This window comes from Falco rusticolus, chromosome 6 (assembly GCF_015220075.1).
Source record: "Falco rusticolus isolate bFalRus1 chromosome 6, bFalRus1.pri, whole genome shotgun sequence".
Lineage (NCBI taxonomy): Eukaryota > Metazoa > Chordata > Aves > Falconiformes > Falconidae > Falco > Falco rusticolus.
Window position 1 is genome coordinate 72,231,146 of NC_051192.1, and position 25,199 is coordinate 72,256,344.

Here is a 25,199-nt window from a genome sequence, read left to right on the forward strand (position 1 = left end):
TGTCTGTTGTTTGTTGATGACATCGTGGACTTCTGCTAAGCAACTTCAAACCAAACCAAAATCTAAACTAACTAGCACAAGGAATGATTGTTTGAATATTGCTGATAATTATTTTTTTTCCATTCAAAAGGGGAGAAAACTGCAACTTTGAAGAGCATTTGCATAGTGGATGTTTTTAGAATAACCTACAGCAATTATTTCTTTTTTTTAATGGCTTCAGGAAATTAAAAAAAGTCTCATCTGGCTGGTTAATACTTGAACACTGAAGTTTAGAATTAACTCATGTATCTACTGCTAGCAAGGTTTCCCTGTGGAAGGCTTGCTTCAGTAATCTGTTCAGGCAGCTTTTATGTTGCCTCTTCTACAGTTAAAGCATATTCAAGGGTGCCTTTGTTTCTGCAGCATTTCATTTAGCTTTCTTATTTCATGTGAATCGCACAAAGCTCTTTTAGAGACAGCCTTTTGTACTTTAAAAAGGGAGTGAGTCTGAAATAGTGTTCAGTTAGTGGAATATGTATAGTTATGTGTGTGTGTATATATATATATATATACAATTATGTATAGTATAAAAAAAAAGTGATTATGTTCCAGGAAATACATCTTTAAAGATATTTTCTTTCCTGTATTTGCTAAGCTATTTAAGCAAGTCTTTTTTTTAAATATAAAAATAGGCAAGAATGTGTGTTTGTAGTTTTGAGTTGAAATATAGTAGCAGGTGTATAACTAATCAAAATATCAAAATAACTGAAAGAAAGCACTGGCTTCTACTTGCTGGTGACCAGGTTATTGCTGTAAGCAGGGTGTTTCATTGTCACTGTGTGGTTTCAGTATGGTACTTCAGAAATGTAAGTGGTTTTCTTGTCCTGGCTTTTATTGTTAAGGTGGTCTGGATTCTTTTTCATTTGCCAGAATGATTTAGGGTGATATGTAGCATTTGCACACGTTTGTTGCCTGGAGGAAATTCATTGTCTAGAGGATTTATTAGTGAGATCTTATCAGAATAGACACCTTGTACTTTATGAGAACAGTTTGTGCCCGTAACGTACAGGGTTATGGCACAGAGGAATATTTATGTTCTGAAGAGACAGCCTTTGAAAACGTGAAAAACATGTTGAAAGGAGGTGAAATGGGAGCCCACCTGATTTGCTGGTGAAATATTGAAGGGAAATCTTACTAATCAGTTAGGATCATTGCTAATGAAGGGAGATGAAAAATGTATTTCCATGGAACATAACTGATGAGGCTGATAAATAGTTTTTCCCTCCAGACAGCACTCCTGCATTTAAAAAAATCAGTGTTACACAGTCCTGTGAAGTTTCAAGTCCTGAATACTGAATTTGCCTTCTTTCTTTGTTTTATTCCAAATATTTTTAAGAGAATATAAAGCTATGTGCCTCACTCGGTGTTTGCTACTAATGACTTAAACCAGTGACCTTTTTAATTTTTCTGGGACTCAGCTTCCCCACGTATATAACACAAGAAGAAACTTCCTACCTGGAAGCAGAAGAAACTACTTACCTGGGTAGTAAGAAGATCAATTGTCATCTGTAAAATTCTGTAAGACAAACTGATTTTTCTCTCTTAACGTTAGGCTATTTGCCAGTAGCCTCTTATGTCTTGAAGCATGGTTCTGTAGTATATAATATCATGAGAATGAACTAATAAATTGCTGGAGGTTTTCTAAGATAACTTTATTTTTTGAGTACAAATCTACTATCTATTAGCTGAACTGTAGTAATTTCTGCCTTGAGGGGTGATGGAAGCTTATTACACATCTAACACAATTTTCGTTTATACATCAGAGTATTGATTTGGTTTTATTTTTTGGGAGAGAAAACAAGGTCCAGTAAAAAAATCAGATCAAGTAGTGGCTTTGCATTAAAGCACAGCAAACAGAGCTGCACCTTCCATCGCTTCCTTGTAGCAAACTCTGCATGTGGCTGGCCTCACTAAGAACTTGCAGCGTTGTGTAGCACCTTGGCTACTCTTGGCTTTGTCCAAAAGGATGTGAAGAGCCGGGCATGGTAACAGCCTGGTGGTCTGTGGGCCTTGCAATAGCATAACTGGTGTTCTCTGTTCCTCACATATTGCTACTGAACTCTGGATTAGAACTCCACTATCATCTTATTTCTGCTCCCTGCCCTACCCCCCCCTCCCCCCTCACGCTTTTTCTTCCACCAAAAAGGATGGAGCTGTAAAAAATAATTGAGGATTAAGATTTGTTTTCACAGTAACATTAGCCTGTGCTCACAGCAGCAGCATTCATTAGCTTTCGTTCTCCATTGTATTTTATGAAAGCAAAATCCACAGGGTGTTTTGCTTACAACAGGTGCGTGCAAATGTAGGCTAAAAGGTACTTCTGGTTGTTCCATTCAGTCATTTGCCGTTGGTATAACCAAACTGTGAAACTGCTTTCAGTAAGGTAATGCCATCCCTGGTGTTGTATAGACCTAGTGAAAATGTGAACAGCTTTTACCCAGAATTGTCATTTTGTTTCTATTTAAAGTGCTGCAGATGAAGAATATTGAGACTAAAATCTCTTAGGTTACAGTAGATGTGAAGCAGACACTGAATTTCCCTTATAGCTGTATGTCAGTGTGAGGAAAAGCCGTAGGAGAAGACGGGCAGGGAGCAGGAATGCCCTGCAGCTCTGCCTTCCCAGTTTGGCTGTGAGGGACTATAGGGATGTAAAATCTACTGATGGACATCAGCTTGCTCCTTGTGTACTGCGTATGGGAGGCTACCACAGCAGCTGAATGTATTCCTAAGATGGTGAAGCAATTGTCAGCATAAGCTTAATTCAAAATCTTGTATCTGTTACCTTGAGAGAATAGCATTTTACTGACTTGCTTACAGAATTTGGCAGGCTGGGTTTGAGAAGCTGTTGTTTAGGATTAGGGACAAGGGTCAAACAAGGATGAGCTGTTCCCTTGAAAGAAATTAAATGCTTCACTGTACCTGTGTTTATTTTCAGAGTGAAATTGTTTTACGACTTCCTAATGAGCTTAAAAGTTGACAAGGATTTAAACTGTCTCTGGAAATACCCTAAACACTGGCAGGTGTCACCTTAGATATTCTGAAATAAACCCAGACCAAAGCAATAGCAAACAATTTCAGCTAGCGTGCTATTTACCTATCTGATTAGAATTGCTATCCAGCTAGTTGATATCCACAGGAAACAAAACTTCTATTTAAGGGTGCCCTGTGTTTCCTTATTCAAGGCAAGCATAAAGAAACACGAGGAGATACCCTGCCTTGCATTTTGAATGGTCAGGAGGAACAGGAGCCACTACTGTGTCATGGTTGTTTGTGCTGCTTTCGCATTCAATTCACTGATGAATTAAGCTGGCAATCAGCTCAAGAGTCCTGGGTGATGTGGTTTAGAATATCCAGAAGCGCGGGCTATTTATCAGCAAACAGTGGTATTGCTGAGTGTCAGTGCAGTTCGAAATGTGGTTTAACAGCAGTTTCCTATAGAGGCCAATCATACCTTCTACGTACAATGCAAATAATCCTTTGTGGGGCTTATGCTCATATCAACACTTAAAGTCCTATAGTCTTTTTCAACGAGGGGCTGAGAATACCGTCCTTGTCCATTTCCTAGTCTTTTCAGCCCTACTAAAACCAAAGCAAATGAGCTCCTTCTGCACCTGAAGATGAATCAGTATGTCCAGCATGGACAGCCTTGTCCTATCTCCTTTTCTTTCTCAACCTTATATCTAATAGAGATGGTGACATCTGTGGTGCTGGTAAAAGCAAGAAATCTATGTGTGTGTGTGTGTGTGTGTGTGATCATAACCATTCTTCATTAAAAAGGACAAAAAGCTTAAAGAATTGTTAAATCTGAATCAAATACCTGTTTAAACAATATGAAAGTCACTGTGTGCTGCTGATTGCCCCACTGTAAGCTTGTTGATAATTTTTTTGTTAGTTTCTGTTCTCCATCTCTTTGCCTTGTTGGAGCATGTGCTATAATGTGTCTATATGGCATCAGGTTGCTTTCTGCTGTTGGGTTTGTATCGCCGTAAGAAAATTTAAAGGCAAAATTAAGATAAAGCTTAAAAGAAATATGAAGATTACTTTGAAAAATTACTTTTGAAGTTCAGGGAAATTTAATTTCGTATATCTATTTAAGACTCAACTTGTCATGTATGAACTTCTGTGTATGGAGAACAGAGGTTTTTGCATGTAAATCAGTAATGGATGTTTTGGGTAAAGGAGACTACAATCACTTTTGAGAATCAGCAAACCTTAAAAGATCAGTATAGTATTGCATTTTCTGTTGTGACCGTTCAGCAAATGGGACATTTAATTTAATGAAGAATAAAAAGAGGGGGATGACTTGATTGGTTTTTCAACTCGGGTCACTAAAGGTCTAAGTGCTCTTATTTGTTTTCTTAATAGTACAGAGTATAACATTATTGAAGACTGTTGATCATTAATTCTTCTTTACGATGCTGAAGGTGGGCTTGGTTCCGTGCTCACTTAAGTCCCTGAAGGCTTCCACTAATTTCAGCAGCCTTCGTTTGCTCTTTGTATCACCAGTCTTGCCCATTAACTGGCAAAGTGTCTCTGGGACTGAAGGTACCTCTCAAGGTAAAAAGGGGAAAACCAGTATTTACAAGATACTAAAATACCTCGCAGAACTTGCCAGACAATTTCTGCATATACATATTTCAATAACTTTCTTAAAATCTATTCATTGCCTTTTATTTTTTCTTTTCTTCTTTTTTTGTCATCTCCCTCTCAGGACTCTATTAGGTGGCTTCCCAAGTCTCCTAAACTGTACAGTGGCCATAACTGGAGGTCCCAGGGCTCTGGCTGGGCCTCGTTGAAAGGAAAAGAAAGTCTTTATGGTGGTAACCTGTACAAATTCAGCTCTGCTAACGGAAAATGGAGGGAAGGAAGGATCAGTCCCGAACAAGAAGCAGAGGAACTGGAGGATCCTGATGATGTAGGTGGTCTCCTTGAGGTCAGGAGAGACAATGTTGTGTGTCCATCAAGAAACTACGATCTGCTTGCAGTGCTATGCTCCTGAGTGCTTTGGGTCAGCAGCAGGCTGCGCTGCCTGTACTTTCACACCCTTGCTTGTGCAGAGGGTACAGAATCATGTTCAATATTGATTTGATTTCTTTACTTTGCTTGCAATTAAACAATCCATCCAACCCCCAAAAGTACAGTGCAACTTGCAGGTTAAGATGAGTAACCTGAGCAATGATGAGATACGTACTTTTTTTATTTTACTCCTGCTTGTATCCCCAGTTACCAGCATCCCTCCATCTCTTTCAGGTAAGCAGGTTGTTTGCTACAGTGCTTGAAGCTCGGTGTCTCCCAAGGACTGGATGGTAGAAAACTGAGGTTGCGGTGCTAGTCCACTGCATGTTTGGTTTTGGGTAGCTGTTCCAGGATGCTGACAACTGGAAACCCTGGATGCCATGGTTTCTCTAGCCTGTGCCCACCAGGTGTCTGTCACCTGGAAGGCAGCTTGGCTGTCCTCTCAGTCATAGCCTTGGAAAAGGAGGTGGTGATTGCACTCTTACAGCCTTTCCCTTTCCCGGCATTGCTCACATCTTTCCTCCAGATGCTTGCTGAGGGTTGAGGAGGAATTGGGGCTCCTGCTCCTCTTCCAGGACCTCTGCTGCCTTCCTACCCCCTGACTGCTGCTGAGTGCTCCCTCCTTCAGCCCCACTCTTAGCTCTTGCTCCAGCCCTGCTCCCCAGCCCCCATGGCAGCCCAGCACTGCTGATGGGTCTGGGTTAGTCAGCCTGGTGCCATGAAAGAGGAATCTCTCTCAAGAGAAGAAAGGTAATTCATGTTTTATGTGAGTTAAAGCTAAATAAATTCCCTTTTAAGTGAAAATAGGAAGTAATCATGCCTTGCTTGCTCTCCTTGGGGTTGGTGATGCTTCTTTCCATCCCAGCCAGAAAAGAGATTGTGGAAAAGCTCCTATACAGATTGAAAAATAGAGTGTCCAGTGGGGTTTCTGCACAGCTGTTCATGGTAATGCCACTGCTTTTTATTTCTGGTATTAAACTTCCAAGCTTATGAAGACATTTATAGGGTTTATTTTCAAAGGTGTTGACCTTTATTTGTTGCGCTGTTTTACTGCCAACAGAAGATACAAGGATTATGGTCATATGAAGACCTGATTCAACCTTATGTATCAAATTAAGGAGTAAAAATCAGCTAAATATAAATAAAGCATCCATAAAATGTGAACAGAATTTGGACGTCATGGCTGAATCTCATTTAACTGCTTTGCCACGCATAACTGATAAGTGGAAAACATGGTGTTTTGCAGTCGAACTCAACTGAAGCCTTAATTGTTTGGTGGATGTGTTTTAATTGGTTTTTTTTCTATTTTCAAGGCTTAAGCATAGGGTGACATTGTCATTTCCTTCCCGCATCTCAGAGTAGGTACAGTTTAGAGCCAGACTTCAAAGCAAGCTTCGGGATGACTCACCTTTGAGACTCTGATTCCAGTGGACCCCTAAATCACTAAGTGTGCAGGTCTCCACTTGCTGCTCTTTGCAGCTAAATAAATTCCATCCAATTATTTAAACAAGATCTTCTTAGAGACGTAGATGCAATCTAGGGCCTTGGCTTTCCTCTGACACCTGTGCTCCCAAAACCAGAATATCAGCATTGAGTAACTGAGAAATGTGTTTTTTTCTGTATGGGAAGCTCTTTCCTTTGCCTCATGTGTGGTTCCTTGCCCTGGGACAGTGGATTCAGTGCTATTGAGCTGCCAGAGGCTGCCCAAAATAGTCTCCTTCTCATGCTTCATCCTCTCAATAGGGCATTGCAGGATTTATTTGGGTATACGTGTGTTGCATATGTGCTTATATGTGCCAGGGGATCTAGTGAAAGGCTGCATGGATCCCAGCGCTCTCCCTGTTCCTGCGATTTCCACTCCCATGTTGAGGGAAAACCATTCCCAGAGAAATAATGGTAAAACAAAGATACTTGTACATTTGCTTTAAAGTTGTGATTTTGTCTTCAGTGAAACAAATCTGAATATACGGCAATGTGATACAGAGGATCAAACCGAATTTACCATGGGTAGTGTCTGGGTATCAGGTGCGTATTCTCCTTGCTGCTGCCGTGTTTACCTTTTTTATCTTTAACCCCCAGGAACCTATTTCCAAGTTTTCTGGCAGCCTTTTTGATACCGATGATAGCATGAGAGATCAAAGGAATACCAGAATGGCTCCTCAAGAAAAGCACAAGTTGGCGATGAAAGGGAAGACTCTTCCAGGGACTAACACTAAGGTGCAGCCACCCATCTCGGCAGCAGGCACCTTCCCTGGGGAGAGCGGACAGATCCCAGAGGAATCAAGGGTGCTGGATGCACCACAGCCCCCACTGAAGGTATTGTACTGCTGCATGGGCTGGGCTTGCTGATGCGGGGGGGACCACGTGTGTGTGTAAGTCCGTGTGTCCATGGGAAAGTCTGCTGCTTGTGTGAGGCAGTTTATAAAACATGCAAAGAAGGGGGGATGTTGCATGTCAGATGTCATGAGACTTACCATTCACTGAGAGTGTAAGCTGAGGTCCTTGCTCCCACTGGCTTATATGGAAAAAAAGTTTTCCGTTAAAAAAAACCAACAGCTTTCATTGTGCCCATTCAATACTGTCTCATTTTATATATCCGATATATATATCGGTATTTTAAGGTCAAGCCACAGGTGTGTGCAGGTGGGCACTCGGCTAAGCCTTCATTTAGTCCATGGTTTAGGAGCAGTGGCATGACCTTACCCTGAGGGCATGAGAAAGCCTCTGTCCCGTGAAAAGAGGTGCGAATGTTCAAATGAAAATTTATCAGTGAGAACTACAAGTTTGGGCTGAAGTTTATGGAGAAAACTATCCTCTGAACTCAATGGATCTGTCCTATCTTGGCATGCTTTGGCATACATGAGGAGGAAACATACTTTATGGGTCGGCTCCCAGGAGTGTCTCGGTACAGATCAAACTTCTGCTGACTGCCTGCGGGTCAGAATTGTGCTGCATCCCCAGGGTCGTGGGATGCAGCACTGGGAAAGGCAGCTCGCCCAGTATGGCACCCGTGCTGGGACCCGTCACCAAAGCACTGCTGGTGATCACGGGCTTGTGAAGTCTCAAGCGTGCAGGTAATGCTAAGTCTAAGCAACATTTGTTAGGGTGATTTTCATTTGATTCATACGGTATTTTCATACCTTTTTAGGAATTAGAAATTTCATGTGAGTATGTTATATGGGCAAGAGTAACTGCATGCATTTGTTAAATTTTAAAGCGCAGCTGTGTTGAAATGTTCTGAATTATAAAATTTAACAAGATATTCAAGCCTGAACTGTCTTAGCGATATGAAGCAAATCAATGAAGATAAGAGCATTTTACTAATGCAGGAAGGTGAAATGCAATTTTCTTTCAGATTCCACTACGCTATGTCAAGGTGTTCTTTAAATTTAAAGTGATTCTTGGTCTAGCAATTAGCAAATAATTATTTACTAATAAGCACGCTATATACTAAATAAGGAAATAACCCCAGTAACTGAGGGGGGAAACTCTTAAATGTAAGCTGTCTTTGGAACTTGAAACTAATTTTATTTGGCCTTTGTTGTGAATCCTGTAAATTCAAAAAATGATCTAACATTTTGTACTAAATTTTTGCCGATACCAGCAGGAGGAGAACAGACTAGATAAATTACAAATTATGCTGCTTTTTTAAAAGCTTCCTGATATTTTTACATTTAAGTCAGTGGTTAGAGTACTGTCAAATCTTTTGATGGAGTTAACAGATACATACCAAAAGTCAGTTAAAAGAAAAAAACCCAACCTGTAATAGTGCTCAAATCCAGTTATCTGCTCTCAAAAGAGGTGAGAGTAAGCAAATCAGGCTGTAGATGAGGTTCCAAAGCAAAGGTTTTTCATAAACTTATTAAAACCCACTTATTTGTCATTTCTGTATGCTGGTGGTGTTGCCATTGTGAATACTTGGTAAATCGGTGGGCTTTATGAAGCAACTGGTTTGGTCAGCAGCCTTACAAAGAGCCTTATATGGTTTTGGCATGACTGTAAACCCTGGAGAAATGATTCATTCTTGGTGTTATTGAAGAGTAGAGGCTAGTCTTGCATGTGCCGGTGTTGAAGCATAGCACCGTTTTTCTTTGGCTGAACTCTACAGGGCCAAAACTGCCAGAGTTCAGATAGATTTTCATTGCTCATGTAATTAATAGGCAATGTTTTTGATTAATAAGGCCACTTACCCATTATAATTCTTTTCCAGGTAACCATTACTGTGTGCAGTCAAATGGGGAGTCTTGGTATTAGCATTGCTGGTGGAAAGGGCTCATCTCCATGTAAAGACAATAATGAGGTGCATTTCGTTACTCAAAATGTATCTATTAATTGTTAGAAAGAAACCGATGAGCAGTTCTTCGAAGCTGTTGTGTTTTGTTGATTTCTTTCTGAGGTTGTCCTCAATGTAACATCACTGTTTTTGTAATAAGGCTAACAAGGGTAAACATGGGTAACATTTCCCAAAGTAGAAGCTGGCAGTAGATTTTGATGGGGAACTTCCTGGAGGGATGATTTTGAAGACAAGACCCGATGTAAGCAAGTGGTTTTCCAATGACAACCTGATGGCTGAAGCACCGTTGGCTGGTTTCCTTTTTCTACTTCAATTTGGGGTCACTCCCTTGGCAATCCACATGCTTCTCCAATCCCATTTGCTCATTCCCAGGAGCTAACTTGATTTGAGAGAACTATTTCTCACATCTTCTCACTTCATTATCATTTAAATAAATCTTTGTTTCCCAGTCTGTCCCCCATGGCGCAGTGTAAACAATTAATGACTTCTGTTCATTGTTGTTTGTGTCAGCCATGGAGGCTTTTTTTTTTTAATTTTTTATTGTCGCTAATGTGCGAAGACATTTAGCTTTTATTTCAATGGAGGCAGCAGAACAACAAGCTTTGAAAATTAATTACTTCCTGTTTGCTTTTTACATTTAAAACCGTGGAAGAAACCCTGTCAGATCTGAAACACCTCTTTTGTGTTATCACAGGGGATGGTGATCCCACGGGTGCTGAAAGATGGTTCTGCAGACCTGGCTGGAGTGCAAGCAGGAGATAGAGTGGCAGAGGTAGAGGGGTTGTTTGTCAGTGATGTGGGTGTGTTCCCTTGTTGTCTTTAAATGAAATCGCTCGGAGTTGGGGAATTTGAGACCTAGATCTAGACTTCCCAAACTGCATTATAAAGAAATTATAATGACATTATATTGTTGTATTCCTCCTTCTTATATTCTGGTTTTCAGATCTTTATGTTCAAGGTGCTTAACAAAATATTACTAGCTAATTCCGAAAAGAAAATAATGGTCTTAGTAAGCAGTGTTGTGAGCACAAATGCAGTTGTACTTTGTCCAAGAAGCTTTCTTATAACACTGCATTAGATCTACTAGATGTTTATTGCAGTTGTTACAAAGAAATATGAACTAGATGAACTCGTTTCTCCGAGGTAATTTTTGGTTGGGAGAGAACAGCTCTAAGTAACACCCCTGATGGAGGCTTACAGTGCAAATGCCAAGGGATAAATCTCTCTTAGGCTGCTCCACCTCAAGCTTCATCTTTCACTCTCTTGAGCCTCAGAGGTTCCCAAGAGCAGTGGTGATCATGTACGATTTTGTGATCCATATTTTTGACCGATTGTTTGGTTCCTACTTGCCGAGAAAGGTAAAGATGGAGAAGAGCCTCTACAAAATTACTTCCAGTTGAAACTGGTCCATAATTTTTTCCAGCTCTTGTTCTCTTAAACTGTCATTTGTACTTGCTTAAGTTAATGTTTTTTACTCCAGTATACTCTGTGTTGAGTCAAGGTGGGATAGAGCAAGCAATAATTTGTGTCTGTTAGATTTCCAGGAATAAGGATACAACCTATATCAACCAAAGACAAATCGGTGATAGTTTTACAAAATTAGTAGATTTATGCTATAGACCTTAGTAATAGAGGATTGTGTTCCACAATGCATGTATGGAAGTTAGTTCAACATTTTTAAAAGGTTTAATGATGGATAAAATTCTGTATCATTTTACCTTTTTTCTTTTATGAAAGGACTATCCTTATCTAGTTTTTGTATTTTAACACATGTGAGAGAATTTAAATAATTCTTTATGTATTTCAGATTATCAGATCATTAGGGAAATTAATCAGGATTTTTAGTTGCTGCACACTTAACTTCTGAGCAGAGTTTCTATTAAAGTCAATACCTTAAAAACCACCCACTTAGCTTCATGGAGGAACCTGGGCAATCATTCATTATTTGTAATTCATAATTGGGGCTATTAGAAATATATTAGCTACTAATGTCTGTTCATTTTAGAAATAGTGAAACAAGTAAGAAAGAGAAGAAATTTCTGCTCCATACTGTTCTGTCCTGCTGTTGTTATGCTACAAATACTTATGATTTCTCAGTCTCCCACAAGATGGCAGAATCATTCATCTATTTAAAGAATGTAGAATAATATTTTCTGCTTTTTGTATGTGTGGGAGATGAGAAGGAATGAATGTGTTCACGTGTGCTATAGAAGTCCTGATTTTTTGACCACAGGACTAATATGTGTACAAATAACCAGCATTTTCCTCTTGATGCTGTGTTACAACTTCTTATTCTTGAACTGACCATTTCAACAGGTCAAGTGTACAGCGTGTTCATCAAAAATGGGGAACAGCAAGGACTGCAATGCAATTTTACTTGCTTTTGTTGTGCAGCCATATATAGTGACAGGGCAGGTATTTGTATACTAACCTTAGGGGAAGGGACCTGTTCTTCTTAAACAGCATTCAGAATAAAAATATGCCTTTCTGCTGGTTTGTTTTTAAAGGCATCCCTTGTTTTGGAACCCAACGCCCTTGATGCTGGTCCTACTGAAGCTTCACCCAAGGGCAGCCCCTTCCCGACAGTGAACCACGTCATAACAGTAAGTAAGGTGGCCCCAGTGAGTAACAACACATCATTCTCAGCGAAGCACTCTGTGTTGTCTGTCATTGATGCTAGTAAGGATGGTAAAGGCTGGCACAAAACTTGTGAGTGGCTGTGTAAGAGGAGCACATATCCCAAAGATCAGTGACCCCACCGTGCGTTTACTTGGCTGTCACTGCAGTTGGGAAGCGGCAGCTGGGATGTGGCTTCTGGAGAAGCTCAGCTCCTGGATAAGCACCAGTGTAGCAAGCATAGCAGGCCAGAGTTTTTGAAACACTCTGGTCTGGGAGCTTTAAGGGTGGTGTCCATTCTCTCCAGTTTGAGTGTTTATGCTGATGTCTGGACTGCCTCTCTAGCTAATGGAAGGAGCAGTATCTCCAGGGTGCCTCTTTTAGGATGGGGAGGTTGAGCTGCTGCCTGGCAGTGACCATTTTTATCTTTTGGCTGGAGGGGGAACTTGCCTGACAGGCTAAGACTGCACGTCCGTATTTCAGGTGACTGATGTTGGAGGAGATTAAGCCTACCACACGTCACAGAAGGAGATGGCTGAGCTTACAGGGTGGCTTTTAGAAATCTGATCCACTTTTGTGAACTCCTCTAAAAATTTCAACTCTGCAGACCTACCCCAATCATGGTCATCTACCTGTACACCTGAAATTATGTCTTCACTAGGAAGATACAATAAGATCAGGGTATCTGAATGATTAAGGTCAAAAAACATCCTATTTGTGTTAAGCCTGAAGTACCAGGAAGCAGCAACAGTTTCTCCTACAGCAAATGCCAAGAAGTGTTTGATTTCCCTCCTTCCAGCCCTTTTTTATCCTTTTCCAGCTATACCATTCACAACTCAGCTAACGGCAAAAAGTGAAAGTTCATCTATTATACAAAAGACTATAATCAAAGCCTGCATTCAATTTTTATTAACCATTCACATTTTAAAAAATAAGGTGATTTGTTAGTTGACTGAAAAATAAGCAATCAGACCATGCAAATCTGGTTTCCTCTGGTTTTCTATGCGGTTTACTATTTAAGAAAGGTTGAGCTGCAGCTTTTGTCTATGAGGTGGACTAACAAAAGCCTCCTCTTCTATTCAGTTGCTTAACTTATTTTGAGGCCTCTGGTCTCCAGCATCATCCTGTGAAACATTTAAACTGTTCTATTTTCCAACTGAAAACACTTCCATCATTTTTTTTTTTTTGTCCATCTGTACTTGGTAGCAGTTTCTTATGGTCTTAACTCACATTGCAGGAAGCATGAGGCTTCCTGTTAGAGGAACTACTGTTGAAAGGCTTGATTCACACGTTGCTACTGACCTGGATCTGTTGCAGTAGTATCTGACTTCTAGTGTTTTCAGCCAAAAAGAGGAAATGACCACTTTTTATGTTCTATGCCTCCCTTTAAAGTTTTTCATCTGCAAGGGGAGCAGGAGGCAGATTAGATAAAGCTACTTACCTTAGAGCACTGTGCACAGGGAGAGTCAAACTGGCTGAGCATGTTTCACGTGTCAAAAGTAACCAGCGTGCAAATTCTTTTGTGGATAAACATTTGTATTTATGGATTTGTTTCTTTTTAAAACCAGAATCTTTGTGCTGTAGCAAATTGTGTATGTTATTGTCTTTAATGCAGGCCAGCATTCATCAGTCTTAGGGATTACAGGCTTTGGAGGAGTATCCTGCTGACTTGGGAACTGGTCAGTATCTCATCTGCTCTTGCTCTGGATTTACTCTGGTGAAGTTCCTCTTATTCCTCAGTAACTGTCTTATATGAAAAATGCTTACAGCCTAACTTCTTATGGAGGACATGCTGTGCACGTTGAGATAAGCAGATGGCAGTAGGACCTTAATGCAGAATCATCATCTTTGCTAGGAATCTAGGAAGGTCTGTTTCCATCGTATTTCTGACTAGGTTTCAAGAGGAGGTGAGTACATCTACATCAAGGGAGGGAAGGAGAGAAGCATGGTGGCAAAGAAGCCAAAGGCTCGCTCCTTTTATTCTTCTCGCAAAAACTGAATTGTGTGCTGGATGGTCCCGTCTTCCTTCTCCCTCTCTTCCATGTCATCACTGCTTCCTGCATTTCAGCAAAGACTTTCTTCACCTATTTATTTTTATTGAATTTTGAATAAACCTCCTCTTTGCGTATGCAATCTGTAATTAATATGTGTCTCTTACTTGCTAGCTGTAGCGCTTTGGCCATCTCTTGCCATTGCCCATTGCGTCTCCAAACGTGGTGCTCTGACATTACAGAGGGCGATGCTGCTACCAGGTTCAGGTGCCCTCTCTGTTCTCTATGGGCCTGGTTGCTCTTACTTCTTCTGAAAGGCTCATTTGAATTGTTAACTCATCCAGCCAAACTCAATTTCAAATCCTTTGTGCCAGCTTTAAGATTTCATGACCAATAATTAATTGGACAAACAATGAAAAGTGTTTTCACTCTGAGTCATTGTTTTGCAAAGGAAAAATGAGAATTGCCCTTGTTTTTAATTATGATAGAGTATTTTATCGAAATGTAGAGGCCACAGAACTCTAATTACAATTAGGTACTTTTTTTTACATTCCATATTTTATAGATTTGTCTCAGTTATGCTAATCAAACCTAAAAATATGGAATCTGTTTATTTTACTTTGTTTAATACATATATAACAAAATAAAAATATTCTAATTGAACATAAACAGAGTCTTTGGATTTTGAAATGGTAATCTTAGAATAAGATTATCTATGTAAAGAGTGCATCAAAGTATAACAGGTTAGAGCCACAACTGATACAGCTATCTACATGCAGACTGTGTGTAAAATATTGCATGTTTAACTACGGGGGAAAAAAATAATCAGGGATACAAACATTACCAATAGTGCCACGTGCTGACTTTAACAGAAGGAATTTTAACTTGGATTCTGGCATCTTTATTTCCAGTTCTCTATGTTTCTGTCTTCTGCCCTCTGCTCCTTATTTCTTACTCATCTTCTCAAACATAGAACCAGCTCTGCACAATCCTTCCCCATCAAAAATATCTTTGTTAAAGCTCTGAATAAAATTCCTAAAAGATTTTTTCTGACTGAATGGAGAATGTTGACAGGTTTCAGCATCTCCTGTCACTTCATGATATGCATCATCATGTCGTCTCCTTTGACCCATTTTTGGGGCTATCAACATCATAAGGATATTAGAATCCTTGTAAATAATATAAAATCTCTTAAATATTTTAATCTAGTATTTAACTTTATTTCTTACTGTATTATTTTCTTTAATTGTATGCCTTCGCCCTGGCAATTTCCTCAATTAGGTTTTTTTTATATAGTTCATCAGGTGTATGAGTCTCACTTATATCGAGGATTTTCAAAGACATTTGAAGTAGGATTTGTTATTAAAAGTGATTATGTAAAAGAATAGTATTGGAAAAATATGAACTACTTCAAGCTAAAAAAGTCAAATGTTTTGATTGCTCTGTTACAAGTGCAGAGATACAGAATCACAGAATGGTGAGGGTTGGAAGAGACCTCTGGAGATCTTATAGTCCAACCCTCTGCTAAAGCAGGTTGCGCAGAGCAGGTTGCACAGGATGGTGTCCAGATGGGTTTTGAATGTCTCCACAGAAGAAGATTCCACAGCCCCTCTGGGCAGCCTCTTCCAGTGCTCTGTCACCCTCAAAGGAAAGAAGTTTTTTTCCTCATATCCAGATGGAACTTCTTGTGTTGCAGTTTGTGCCCGTTGCCCCTTGTCCAGTCGCTGGGCACCACTGAAGAGAGCCTGGCCCCATCCTCTTAACACTCACCCTTAAGACACTTGTTCAGTACACTTGATCAATAAGATCCCTTCTCATTCTTTGCTTCTCCAGGATGAACAGGCCCAGCTCTCTCAGCTTTTCCTCATAAGGGAGATGCTCCAGTCCCCTAAGCATCTTCATAGCCCTCTGCTGGGCCCTCTCCAGCAATTCCCTGTCTCTCTTGAACTGGGCAGCCCAGCACTGGACACAGTACCCCAGATGCGGCCTCACCAGGGCAGAGCAGTGGGGCAGGATCACCTCCCTCCACCTGCTGGCCACCCCAGCGTCCCATTGGCCTTCTTGGCCACCAGGGCACACTGCCGGCTCATGGCCACTTTGCTGTCCACCAGAACTCCCAGGTTCTGCTCCGCAGAGCTGCCTTCCAGCAGGTCAACCCCCAGCCTGTACTGGTGCGTGGGGTTGTTCCTCCCCAGATGCAGGACCCTACAGTTGCCTTTGCTGAACTCCATGAGGTCCCTCTCTGCCCAGCTCCCCAGCCTGCCCAGGTCTCGCTGAATGGCAGCGCAGCCTGCTGGGGTCTCAGCCACTGCTCCCAGTTCTGTATCACCAGCAAACGTGCTGAGGGGACACTGTCCCTTCATCCAGGTCGCTGATGAACAAGTTGACAGGACTGGACCCAGTACTGACCCCTGGGGAACACCGTGAGCTACAGGCCTCCAGTTAGACTCTGTGCTGCAGATCACAGCCCTCTGAGCTCTGCCGTTCTGCCAGTTCTCAATGCACCTTGCTGTCCACTCATCTCACCCACACTTCCTGAGCTTATTATCAGGTTGGTCAGGCATGATTTCTCCTTGGTGAATCCATGCTGGCTACTCCTGATAAACTTTTTTTCGTACACATGCTTCAAGATGACCTCCAGGATGAGCTGTTCCATCACCTTTCCAGGGATGGAGGTGAGGCTGACTGGCCTGTAGTTTCCTGGGTCCTCCTTCTTGCTGTTTTTGAAGGCTGGAGTGACATTGGCTTTCCTGTAGTCCTCAGGCACCTCTCCTGTCCTCTGTGAACTTGTGAAGATGATGGAGAGTGGCTTGAAAATAACGTCTGCCAGTTCCCTCAGCATATACGACATGTTCCTAAATACACTGAGAAAACAGACAACTTGGTATACTAGAAACTGTAATGTATATCAAAGAGAAATGCTCCTGTGCCCACAGAAAGTGAATAAGCATGTACCGTGCTCCCACGATACGTAGGTTGCTGTTTTTCTGCCTTTCTCCCATGTTGTTTCAGTGCAAGTCATGAGAAACCTTACATGTATGAGAATCCCAGCAAATCTGTCTTCTTCACTTCCAGCTGATAAAGACTTCAGGAAAAAGACTTCATGCACTTATACCAGTTACAAATCTGCAGAAATCTAAGTATTGAATCCTTTCTTTATTCATCTCCTCAGGTTAGTTTTAGCCGTGTCAGAAAACTGTAATCCTACAATTTAACACAATAAGACTTCTTTCTTGTTTCTTCAGTCATTGTCTTAAATTTTTCAATTTTAAAAGCAAAACCAGTAGAATACTCAGGCAGAGAAGCACTATAAAAGACGACAGCTGAAGTGGGATTCGGAATGTTCCTGTCATCAACAAAGACAGATTTCTTCTGAAACTTGTTTCAAAAGACAGAGACCTTGCTCAAGTACAGTGTTTGATTGACCTGTTCCCATAACACCATATGACCTAATATTTCATTCTTCCAAGTTTTTTGTGAAGAACTGCTTTGTCTCTTCTCCAAAACATTTTCATGACTCTTAATCTTGTCAGGTAAGGGTGTTGATATTTTTATTGTATTTTTTTTATTCTGACAAGGTAAGTTATTTTTAGAAATTGGGAGTCTGACTCCTCACTGCCTTGCATCTTGTGCACATTTGTACTTATTTGCAAAGAAGCCTGTGCGCAGCCCTGTTGGCTTAGCTAACCCTGTTCTGATCAAGTGAGCTTCAGCGGAGTGTAAGCACCCCTCTGCCATGTGATCTCCTTCTCCATTTCATCTGCTCGTGTGATTCGACTTCTGTCTAAGTAACTGAGTATTCCTGAGTCAGGATGAAAGATAAAAGTGGTATAGGCACTGTATTTACCTCCATAGTGTAGTGGTTAGGGAAATAATTTTGTGAATTTGGGATTAAATTCCTGCTTCAACAAATGTTTCTGTTTGCACGGTGCATCTTTTTTCCCCTCTCTTCTTTGTAAGTAGTTTTCTCACAGGACTTGGTCAGAACTGACTCACTTCAAACTTCAAATTCTTGGATTTTGCAGAGCTTGTAATTAACAATGCTACATAAGAAAAAACTTTAAAGAAAAGACATTGATTGTTCTTTTCAAGATACCGTATTCCAATACCTCAAAGTTAAAGAAAAAAAATCTACAAAGTAAACCCAACATATGGTAGACCATATAAGCACTGCAGACAATATAAGGAAAAATACATACAAGAGACAAGTAGACTCAAGCAAGGCACCTGGAGCCATGCTGTAGGACATAGCATTCTGTTTGAGGAAAAAAAAGAGGATAAATATTTGAAGAATGACAGAAATGTTCAGTAACATCTCTCCATGTGAAAGGCATCCTCGTGGACTGCTGGAATTTGGCAGGGGAGGAGGCTGTTCTTAATTCCTGGCCGTGTTCAGGTACAACCGCTGCTTTTCACAGGAGCGATGAGTGTTCTTTGGAATCAGAGGGTTGGTAACAGTCATAAGTAGCCCTGCTTATGGGGGCAGTATCTTTTAAGTCTCTCAATGTGATCAAAGCAATGCATTTTCTTCAGTGTTTTCACAGCATCAGGCCATAAATGATTACACAGAAAGCACTTGAGTGAAAATCTTTGTATCAGGCTCCAGTGTCAGGGAAGTCACTATCCAGTGGTACATTAGAAGATGAAAGAAACGGAGCAAGGACAATTCTCATAAGCAGTTTGCATCATATAAAAGCCTTTTGTGTATGATGGCATTGCAGATATGACATGCTGAACGTTGATCTTTCATTTTTGTCTGCCGTGAGATGCAATGGTGAATTTAACTGAACTCCACCTTCCTTGCCTTGTGCATTGCCCTTGGGAGGCACTGAATGCTGAAGAGGAGGAGCAGAAAGGAGCTTCACTCTAAATGTGACGTGCCCAAATGTTACGTACATTACACGCTGGGAGACAGATAATACATTCAAGGTGTTCTCTTGCTATCTCAATAAGAAGTCAGTTTTAAACCTGGCCTCAAAGATATCAATCTCTAGAAAATTCCCACAGAGGAAACTTTAGGGGAAAGCACCTGCAGTGGTGCTTGCCTGGTACATCGAAACTCCAGGAAATTGTGCTCAGCTGAATTATATTTTGGAGCAAATCACCAGGCTTAATGTGGGAAGAGCAACGAGCCTGTGAAATTGGGACAAGCGATAGGTGCTGTCACGAGCCAGCCGCTGCCTGAGCGCAGCAGCACAGGCCACCCTGCGCTCTCCTTGTGCAGAGGTCTGCCACTGCCCAGTGCGATGAGGCGCTTCATCCATGCCTGACCATGGGTTTATCTTCCCCAGGGCGTGGGAGAGGTTTATACCTCTCTCCATCTGACTTCACAATTCCTGGAATTTGGCCACAGGCCTCTAAAGCAGTGAAACAGCACTGTAACGCACCAGGGAAAGGGATGCAGACAGGGATTTCTGAGTCCGGGAGCACTGAGGTGCACCATAAAACACATGCCAGTTAAAATGTTCCTGATAACGTGCTATAAAAAGGAAGGTGTGTTGAATCCCTCAGTAGGGTTCTCAAATTTATGTTGTTGCTTACATGCAGCTGCACATTAAATGGTTTTTGTCATGCCCGCCTTGCCCCCTGCCCCAGCCACCTTTCCTGCCGTAGCCTGGCTGCCTCACCCGCTTCCCACCTGGTGGTGAGATTGCTTGTGGGTAATAAATTCACAAGGAATTAATTAGATCTGTTTCTCCCTCTTTAACTTGTATATCCTGTATGTTTTCTTCTGGGGAGAAGGTTGCTTTTATCCATTGTCTCTGTCTCTGGGAGTGAAACATCGCATTGCTTTAATTAAAAAAGTTACCAGATGCCAGTTTGGTCTGAACTGTGCAGCAGTTGGCCAGCCTATTCTCTGCTCTTCTTGTTGGATGCATTTTAGCATCTTCTTTTTAAAACTGTTGTTTAAAAATCCCGCTGTGTAACATTGTTAGGCAGGACTAAATTTTCTCCTTCACTTTAAATTTGATTTAGGTGGTTTCTTCTATGAACAGTCACTATCAAATGCAGCCTTTTGCATCTAGCAAAGGTATGCTTTCATTCTTTAGCGAGAAGTCTGAATTTCCTGTTGTTCAAGTCTAAAATACTACTGCCATCACCAGTGATGACAAAAAAGGTAAAATTAAGTATGAAATCATAACATTGTTTATGAGGTTTGTGTAAACCCCTGTAAATGCTGTCAGCCGGAGAGATTATTTTATTTTCCCCTGTTTCCACCAGCTGAAGGGACTAGCCTGAGCACTGGTGTCAGTGAAAATCAGCTGTTGAGTCAAATTTCAAAAATATGTACTATTTAGATATATGGAGTTGAACTAGACAGGCTTCCCTGTTAGATGCTTTTTTTAGCTGGGGAATATTTTCTTTAGAAAGTGATCTCTTTGAACTAGGGTTAAAGGTATGCCTGGGTTTCTTCCAAAAGGCTAATCCAAATCCTTTTCCCCTGCCCCTATTCATTCAAACTTGGGCTTTTCATGTGTTGTATCACCTTCAGATTTGTAGGCGCTCTCCCCAGTGGCTGGCCTTGCTCTCAGCTGTGCTTTGCCCTGTCGCAGCTGGTTGTGCCTTTCATGTGAAGCTTGGGCTTTAGCTGTGACTCTTGCCTTGAGAACTTCCTTCTGCTAAGGCTGGAGCGTGGATCTGTGAGGGGGGAGGCCAAGGGAAGGGGAAGGCTTATATTGTTCTGTTTGGTTTTGGTTTTGAAAAAGTTATAAAAGGACATAATTAATTGTCCTTTATGGACTGTTCTGCACCTTTTTGGACAACCATTTTTATTGGAAGTGTAAAAGGAAAGCACATGTGCACGACTGGAAATTAAAAATTACTGGATGTTAACCTGTTGGCAGGACATCTCATTTATCGTGCTTGAAGAAGATGCTTTCATCTGAAGCATCATAGCTAGTTCTAGTTGTGGGTTTGTTCCTATCCTGCTTCAATGTGAAAGAATTTTTGCAGCCAGTACTGCAGCTGAATTGCCCCAGGTTATTTAGATGGGTTTGTTTTAGTGCTTCTTGCAGTGGACTAGGAGTGCACAGGCAGCTTGTGCCTGTGCTTCAGTTGAGGAATGACATCTTTCAGCAGAGGGTGGTAATTCCATTAAATGAGAGTGTCTGAAATAATTTGATTTTTAGCTATGCCTGATTTAAGCAAAAATAAAATTTTATAATGAATTTTTTTAGTGTCTGTAGTCTTAGTGTTTATGTTGACAAAGTATGAAAAAGATGCAAAGAAGGTAGTGAAAGAAGTTCCCACAGTGAACACACTGGTTTTGGTACAGGACACGTCTTTTGCAAAATTTACTTTTTAGGCACTGAAAATGTAATTTTGGGGAAAAAAAAGGAAAATAATAACCTGTTTCAAAGGATTAATCATACATATTTCTATGTGTATATTCTACATATTTTGATGGTTTGGGATTGACTGGTACTTTAAGTATTATTTTAATAATGAGTGCATGATGGTGGAAAGTGAATAGGAGGACTTTGTGATTTCAACAAAAATATTTTAAACAAGTGCAGCCACCATTCAGTAAAAAAAATAGTGGAGTAAAACAGTGGAACAGCACAGGCTCCTGGATAATCTATTCTCCTACACCAGGATCAACTTCTGAAGAGTTACTGGTAGAAGATGGAAATTCCACACCTTCCCACATGCCTTAGGCAAGCAACTCAGCTCAGCTGCCTGTGTTGGAAAGGTTTTCCTTGTTTCCATCCTAAATGTCTCTGTCTTGCCCTGGCTATAATGGGCAGTGGAAATAGTTTGCTTCCTCTTTGCTGTGATTGTATTTTTTGCACATGAAATCTGTCCTCCTCTTTTCCCTCAGCTGTGATGCAGCAGGAAATGTACATTCAAACATGAATATTAAAGAAAAGCTCCAAGAGCAAAACTTGTCTATTTAATAGGGTAAAGCTGTGGTCAATGAAGATAAGCATGGAAATCTGAAAGCAAGGGTAAAATTCCCCTGGGATTCCAGGAAGAGAAGCACTGAGTTTGAGAAAAGAATGGAACAAAAGATAATGCAAGTTCAGAGTTCTTGAGTTTTGTTACTTTGTTTTGGGTTTTTTAAAAAAAACAGAACTGGAAGAGGAAAGGAAGCTGATAAATCTTAGCTTGTTACTTTCCTGGAGCTAGGGTGAATGTGAAGACAGTGATGGAGAGTGCTGGGTTCCTAGGGGAGATAGGTAGGTGAAGATGGAAAGGCCACTGTGGTTAGAACTGTGATGTGTATTTCTTACATCCATTTTGTGTTGTGTTTTGTTTTTTCATTTTAAAGGAGATTCATGGATAATTTTTCATACTAGGAGAGAGAAAGATGCTAGTAGAGGCCTCAGCCTCTTTTTGCTGAATTTAGACCTTGTACAAACGCATACTCTGTTACTTAATTGGGTTTGCTGTCAAGTTGCAATTGCATAGGTGGCACAATTGACAACCAAGAGTTGTTTTGCCATTGGTACCTATGATTCAGCTGAGAGGAAAACAGGGCTCCTCCGCATCCCATCAGGGTGTGTGTGTGGGTGCAGAGTGGGACAATTGGCTGCAGAGGAAGGAGCAGCGGTGGGTTTGGGGACAGCAGCAGTATGGGCTCACATGGAGTTTCAGAGGGAGAGTGGGCAGGGAGATGTGCAGAAAGCAGAGGGACACAGCATATGCCTGCACTTGAGCCAGAATAATTGATTTGTTAGAGAAACTCAGCAGTATGTTCTCCACATCAGCATCAGTGGGTGTATGTGCGAGATTTCACCTGCCTTGAGAGGATACAAAGGGACTACTCTAGGTCAGAGCTGAGCCCGTTCTCCTCTCGGGAGTGCAGGTGTGTCCGGCCTTTGCAGCACTTCTGGGCTGAGATGCTATTCAGCCTCTGCTGTAGGAAGTTGGTCTGTCATCTGGTGCCATTTCCTCTTTATCTGCAGCAGCATTAAAGATTAGATAAGAGGTTTCCCCCAGCACCACTTATTTCATGGAAGCAGTTGAAACAATTTCCACAGAAATGTTGGATGAGCATGAACTGATGGGCAGGCAGTCATCTAATGGGGAGCCCAACCGGGGCTGTTGGGAGCAGGGTCGTGCTGCAGGCATGGAGGGGGTGTCCTCCAGAGGCTCTGCCACAGCTCAGGTGCTAGAGGTGTGCAGGCTTTCAGACCATGGGCGTAGGAGAGTGTGTCATCAAGGAAACGAGGTGGGTTTTGGGGGAAGTTGTGAAAGCCTAACTACAGCTTGCAGTGTATTGAACATAGGGGAGACATGTGAAAGAGTATTCGTGCCAGAACTGAGCATCCTGTGGGATTTGTTCCTCCAGCAGTATTGTTACAATCTCAGATTTATGTTTCTTTCAGATGCAGATAATTAACTAAAAAAGAAATAAAATGGAGGACTAATTTTTTGGTGATAATTAAAATGAATAATGGTTTCTGAATTAAAGAGCATTTCAGACTGCCTAAAAAAAATGTCTCCAAAAAACCTTTGTGCCAGATCAAAACTCTTGAGTGTGTATGTTTGAGTGTAGTGGTGGACTGAAATACCCACTAGAGCTTTGTGTTCTTATTTTAAGTTTTTAGGGTTATGCCTCTCTGACAGCTAGAACTTTTTTTTCCATTTTGCATTTCATCAATTAAATTCACTTTGTGATTGTAAGACTTAGTCCCGTTGTAATATTTGAAAGATAGTATGCAAGAATCAGGCTCCAAAAGTTGTGAAATGTTTTGGGGAAAAGCTTTTTTTAGAGAATTGATTCAATTCCTTACAAGTGGGATCACTGGGGAGTAGAAACCAGGCTGAAAAAGAGTATTTCAATAACTGACATTCAAAATGACTAAGGGCTATCCTTCAAGAGGAAAAAAGAAGTACCGGTGACTCTTCCTTCATACTTGCTAATGAAACACATGCCTGGTCTTGGGGAAATGCACACATGTCTATTTTTGAGTGGCACAGGACACAAAGAAGGGTCTTCCCTGAGCTTTGAACAGACAGCTCAATGAAACGCAAAGCCTCATCCTGGATATTTCTGCAGGTAACTTCAGATAGGGCATAGACCTCCACACTAGTTCTCGAGGTGGCAGAATTTCAATATATGATATGTCATCTGTATGTATAGGATGTGCATTTGTTGCAGCACAAAGGAGCTTGGCTGCTGCTTATCATTAAGAAAGAAACACCTTTCAGCAATTAACAGAGCCAAGAGAAATATCCAGTGCATGGAAAGTTTACAAATGCTGTCAGGTGTGCATGACAGAAGCTAATCTTCTTAGGAGTTGTTAACTTGGCCAGTACTTAAAATCTATATAGGTTATTTAAATCTTCCAGAAATGTGTACTATTTAGTCTAAGCAAAGGGGGGGTAGGGTGGGGTGGGTGGGAGAGAAAGATAATTGGACATTCAATACACCAAGGAATATAACTGGATTTATACCTGATTTTAAAGTGAGTTTAATGCTATCATGTGTGAGATTTAGCTCTGGACTGACACCTGCACTGGGGTACCTGCATGCAGCGTGCCTGCCTGGGAGCCAAGGGGGTGCCAGGCCCCCCAGCAATTAGTGGTGTCAGAGCTACTGCAGTCGGGGAAGCCTGTGGAATGATTAATATTATTTCAATGCGGAAACCTACCGGCTGGCTAGCTGAACAGCCATGAAGCATCTATGTGCTTGTGTAATTTCTGAAATCAAATAACGCATAGCAAAGAAATAATATGTAAACGACTGAACTGTGTAGCGTCAGCATTAAACATTCTTATAAAGTGTGAAGAAATGAAACAAAGTAACTGATAAATAAGAAATACTACCTTCCCTGAAAATTTTCAGACTAATGGTAAGATGGACATTTTATATATTACACATTACTGTATTACCTGCTCCTTAGATATATCGACTTACTATTATATCTATTTTCATTACATGTTTAATTTTTTTTGAAAATTAGTAACTTAGGATGACTTTGTGCATCAGAGTTAAACTTGTAATAATCCATTCATTGATACAAACCATTACTGATACGTTATTTGGCTATACATAAAGAAGCTGGCATTCTCCTCTTTTCTCAGTTACAGCATTTAAATTAATTTTAAATCATTACAATGTAGTTCTCAAAGAACACAAAGTTCTTGGCCAAAAAAACTGATTTGAATCAAATCCATGTATGCATATTTATCAACTAATGAATTTACACATTGATATTATGTCTTAATGTTTCCCTTAAATGTATTTTGTCAGTAAAAAAGCCAAAATATGTAATTTTTTCAAAGATCAATAA

The 25,199-nt window shown here is 40.8% G+C and overlaps 1 protein-coding gene across 1 annotated transcript in view; it reads left to right on the forward strand.

Moving 5' to 3' along the window:
- LRRC1 (leucine rich repeat containing 1) overlaps positions 1-25,199 on the forward strand; it is a 106,580-nt gene that overhangs the window by 78,630 nt on the left and 2,751 nt on the right. Inside the window, exons 14-18 of the mRNA XM_037392321.1 lie at positions 4,751-4,954; positions 7,135-7,371; positions 9,266-9,355; positions 10,044-10,121; positions 11,857-11,952. Coding sequence (XP_037248218.1) covers positions 4,751-4,954; positions 7,135-7,371; positions 9,266-9,355; positions 10,044-10,121; positions 11,857-11,952 — 705 coding nt within the window. The remainder of the gene's footprint in view (positions 1-4,750; positions 4,955-7,134; positions 7,372-9,265; positions 9,356-10,043; positions 10,122-11,856; positions 11,953-25,199) is intronic.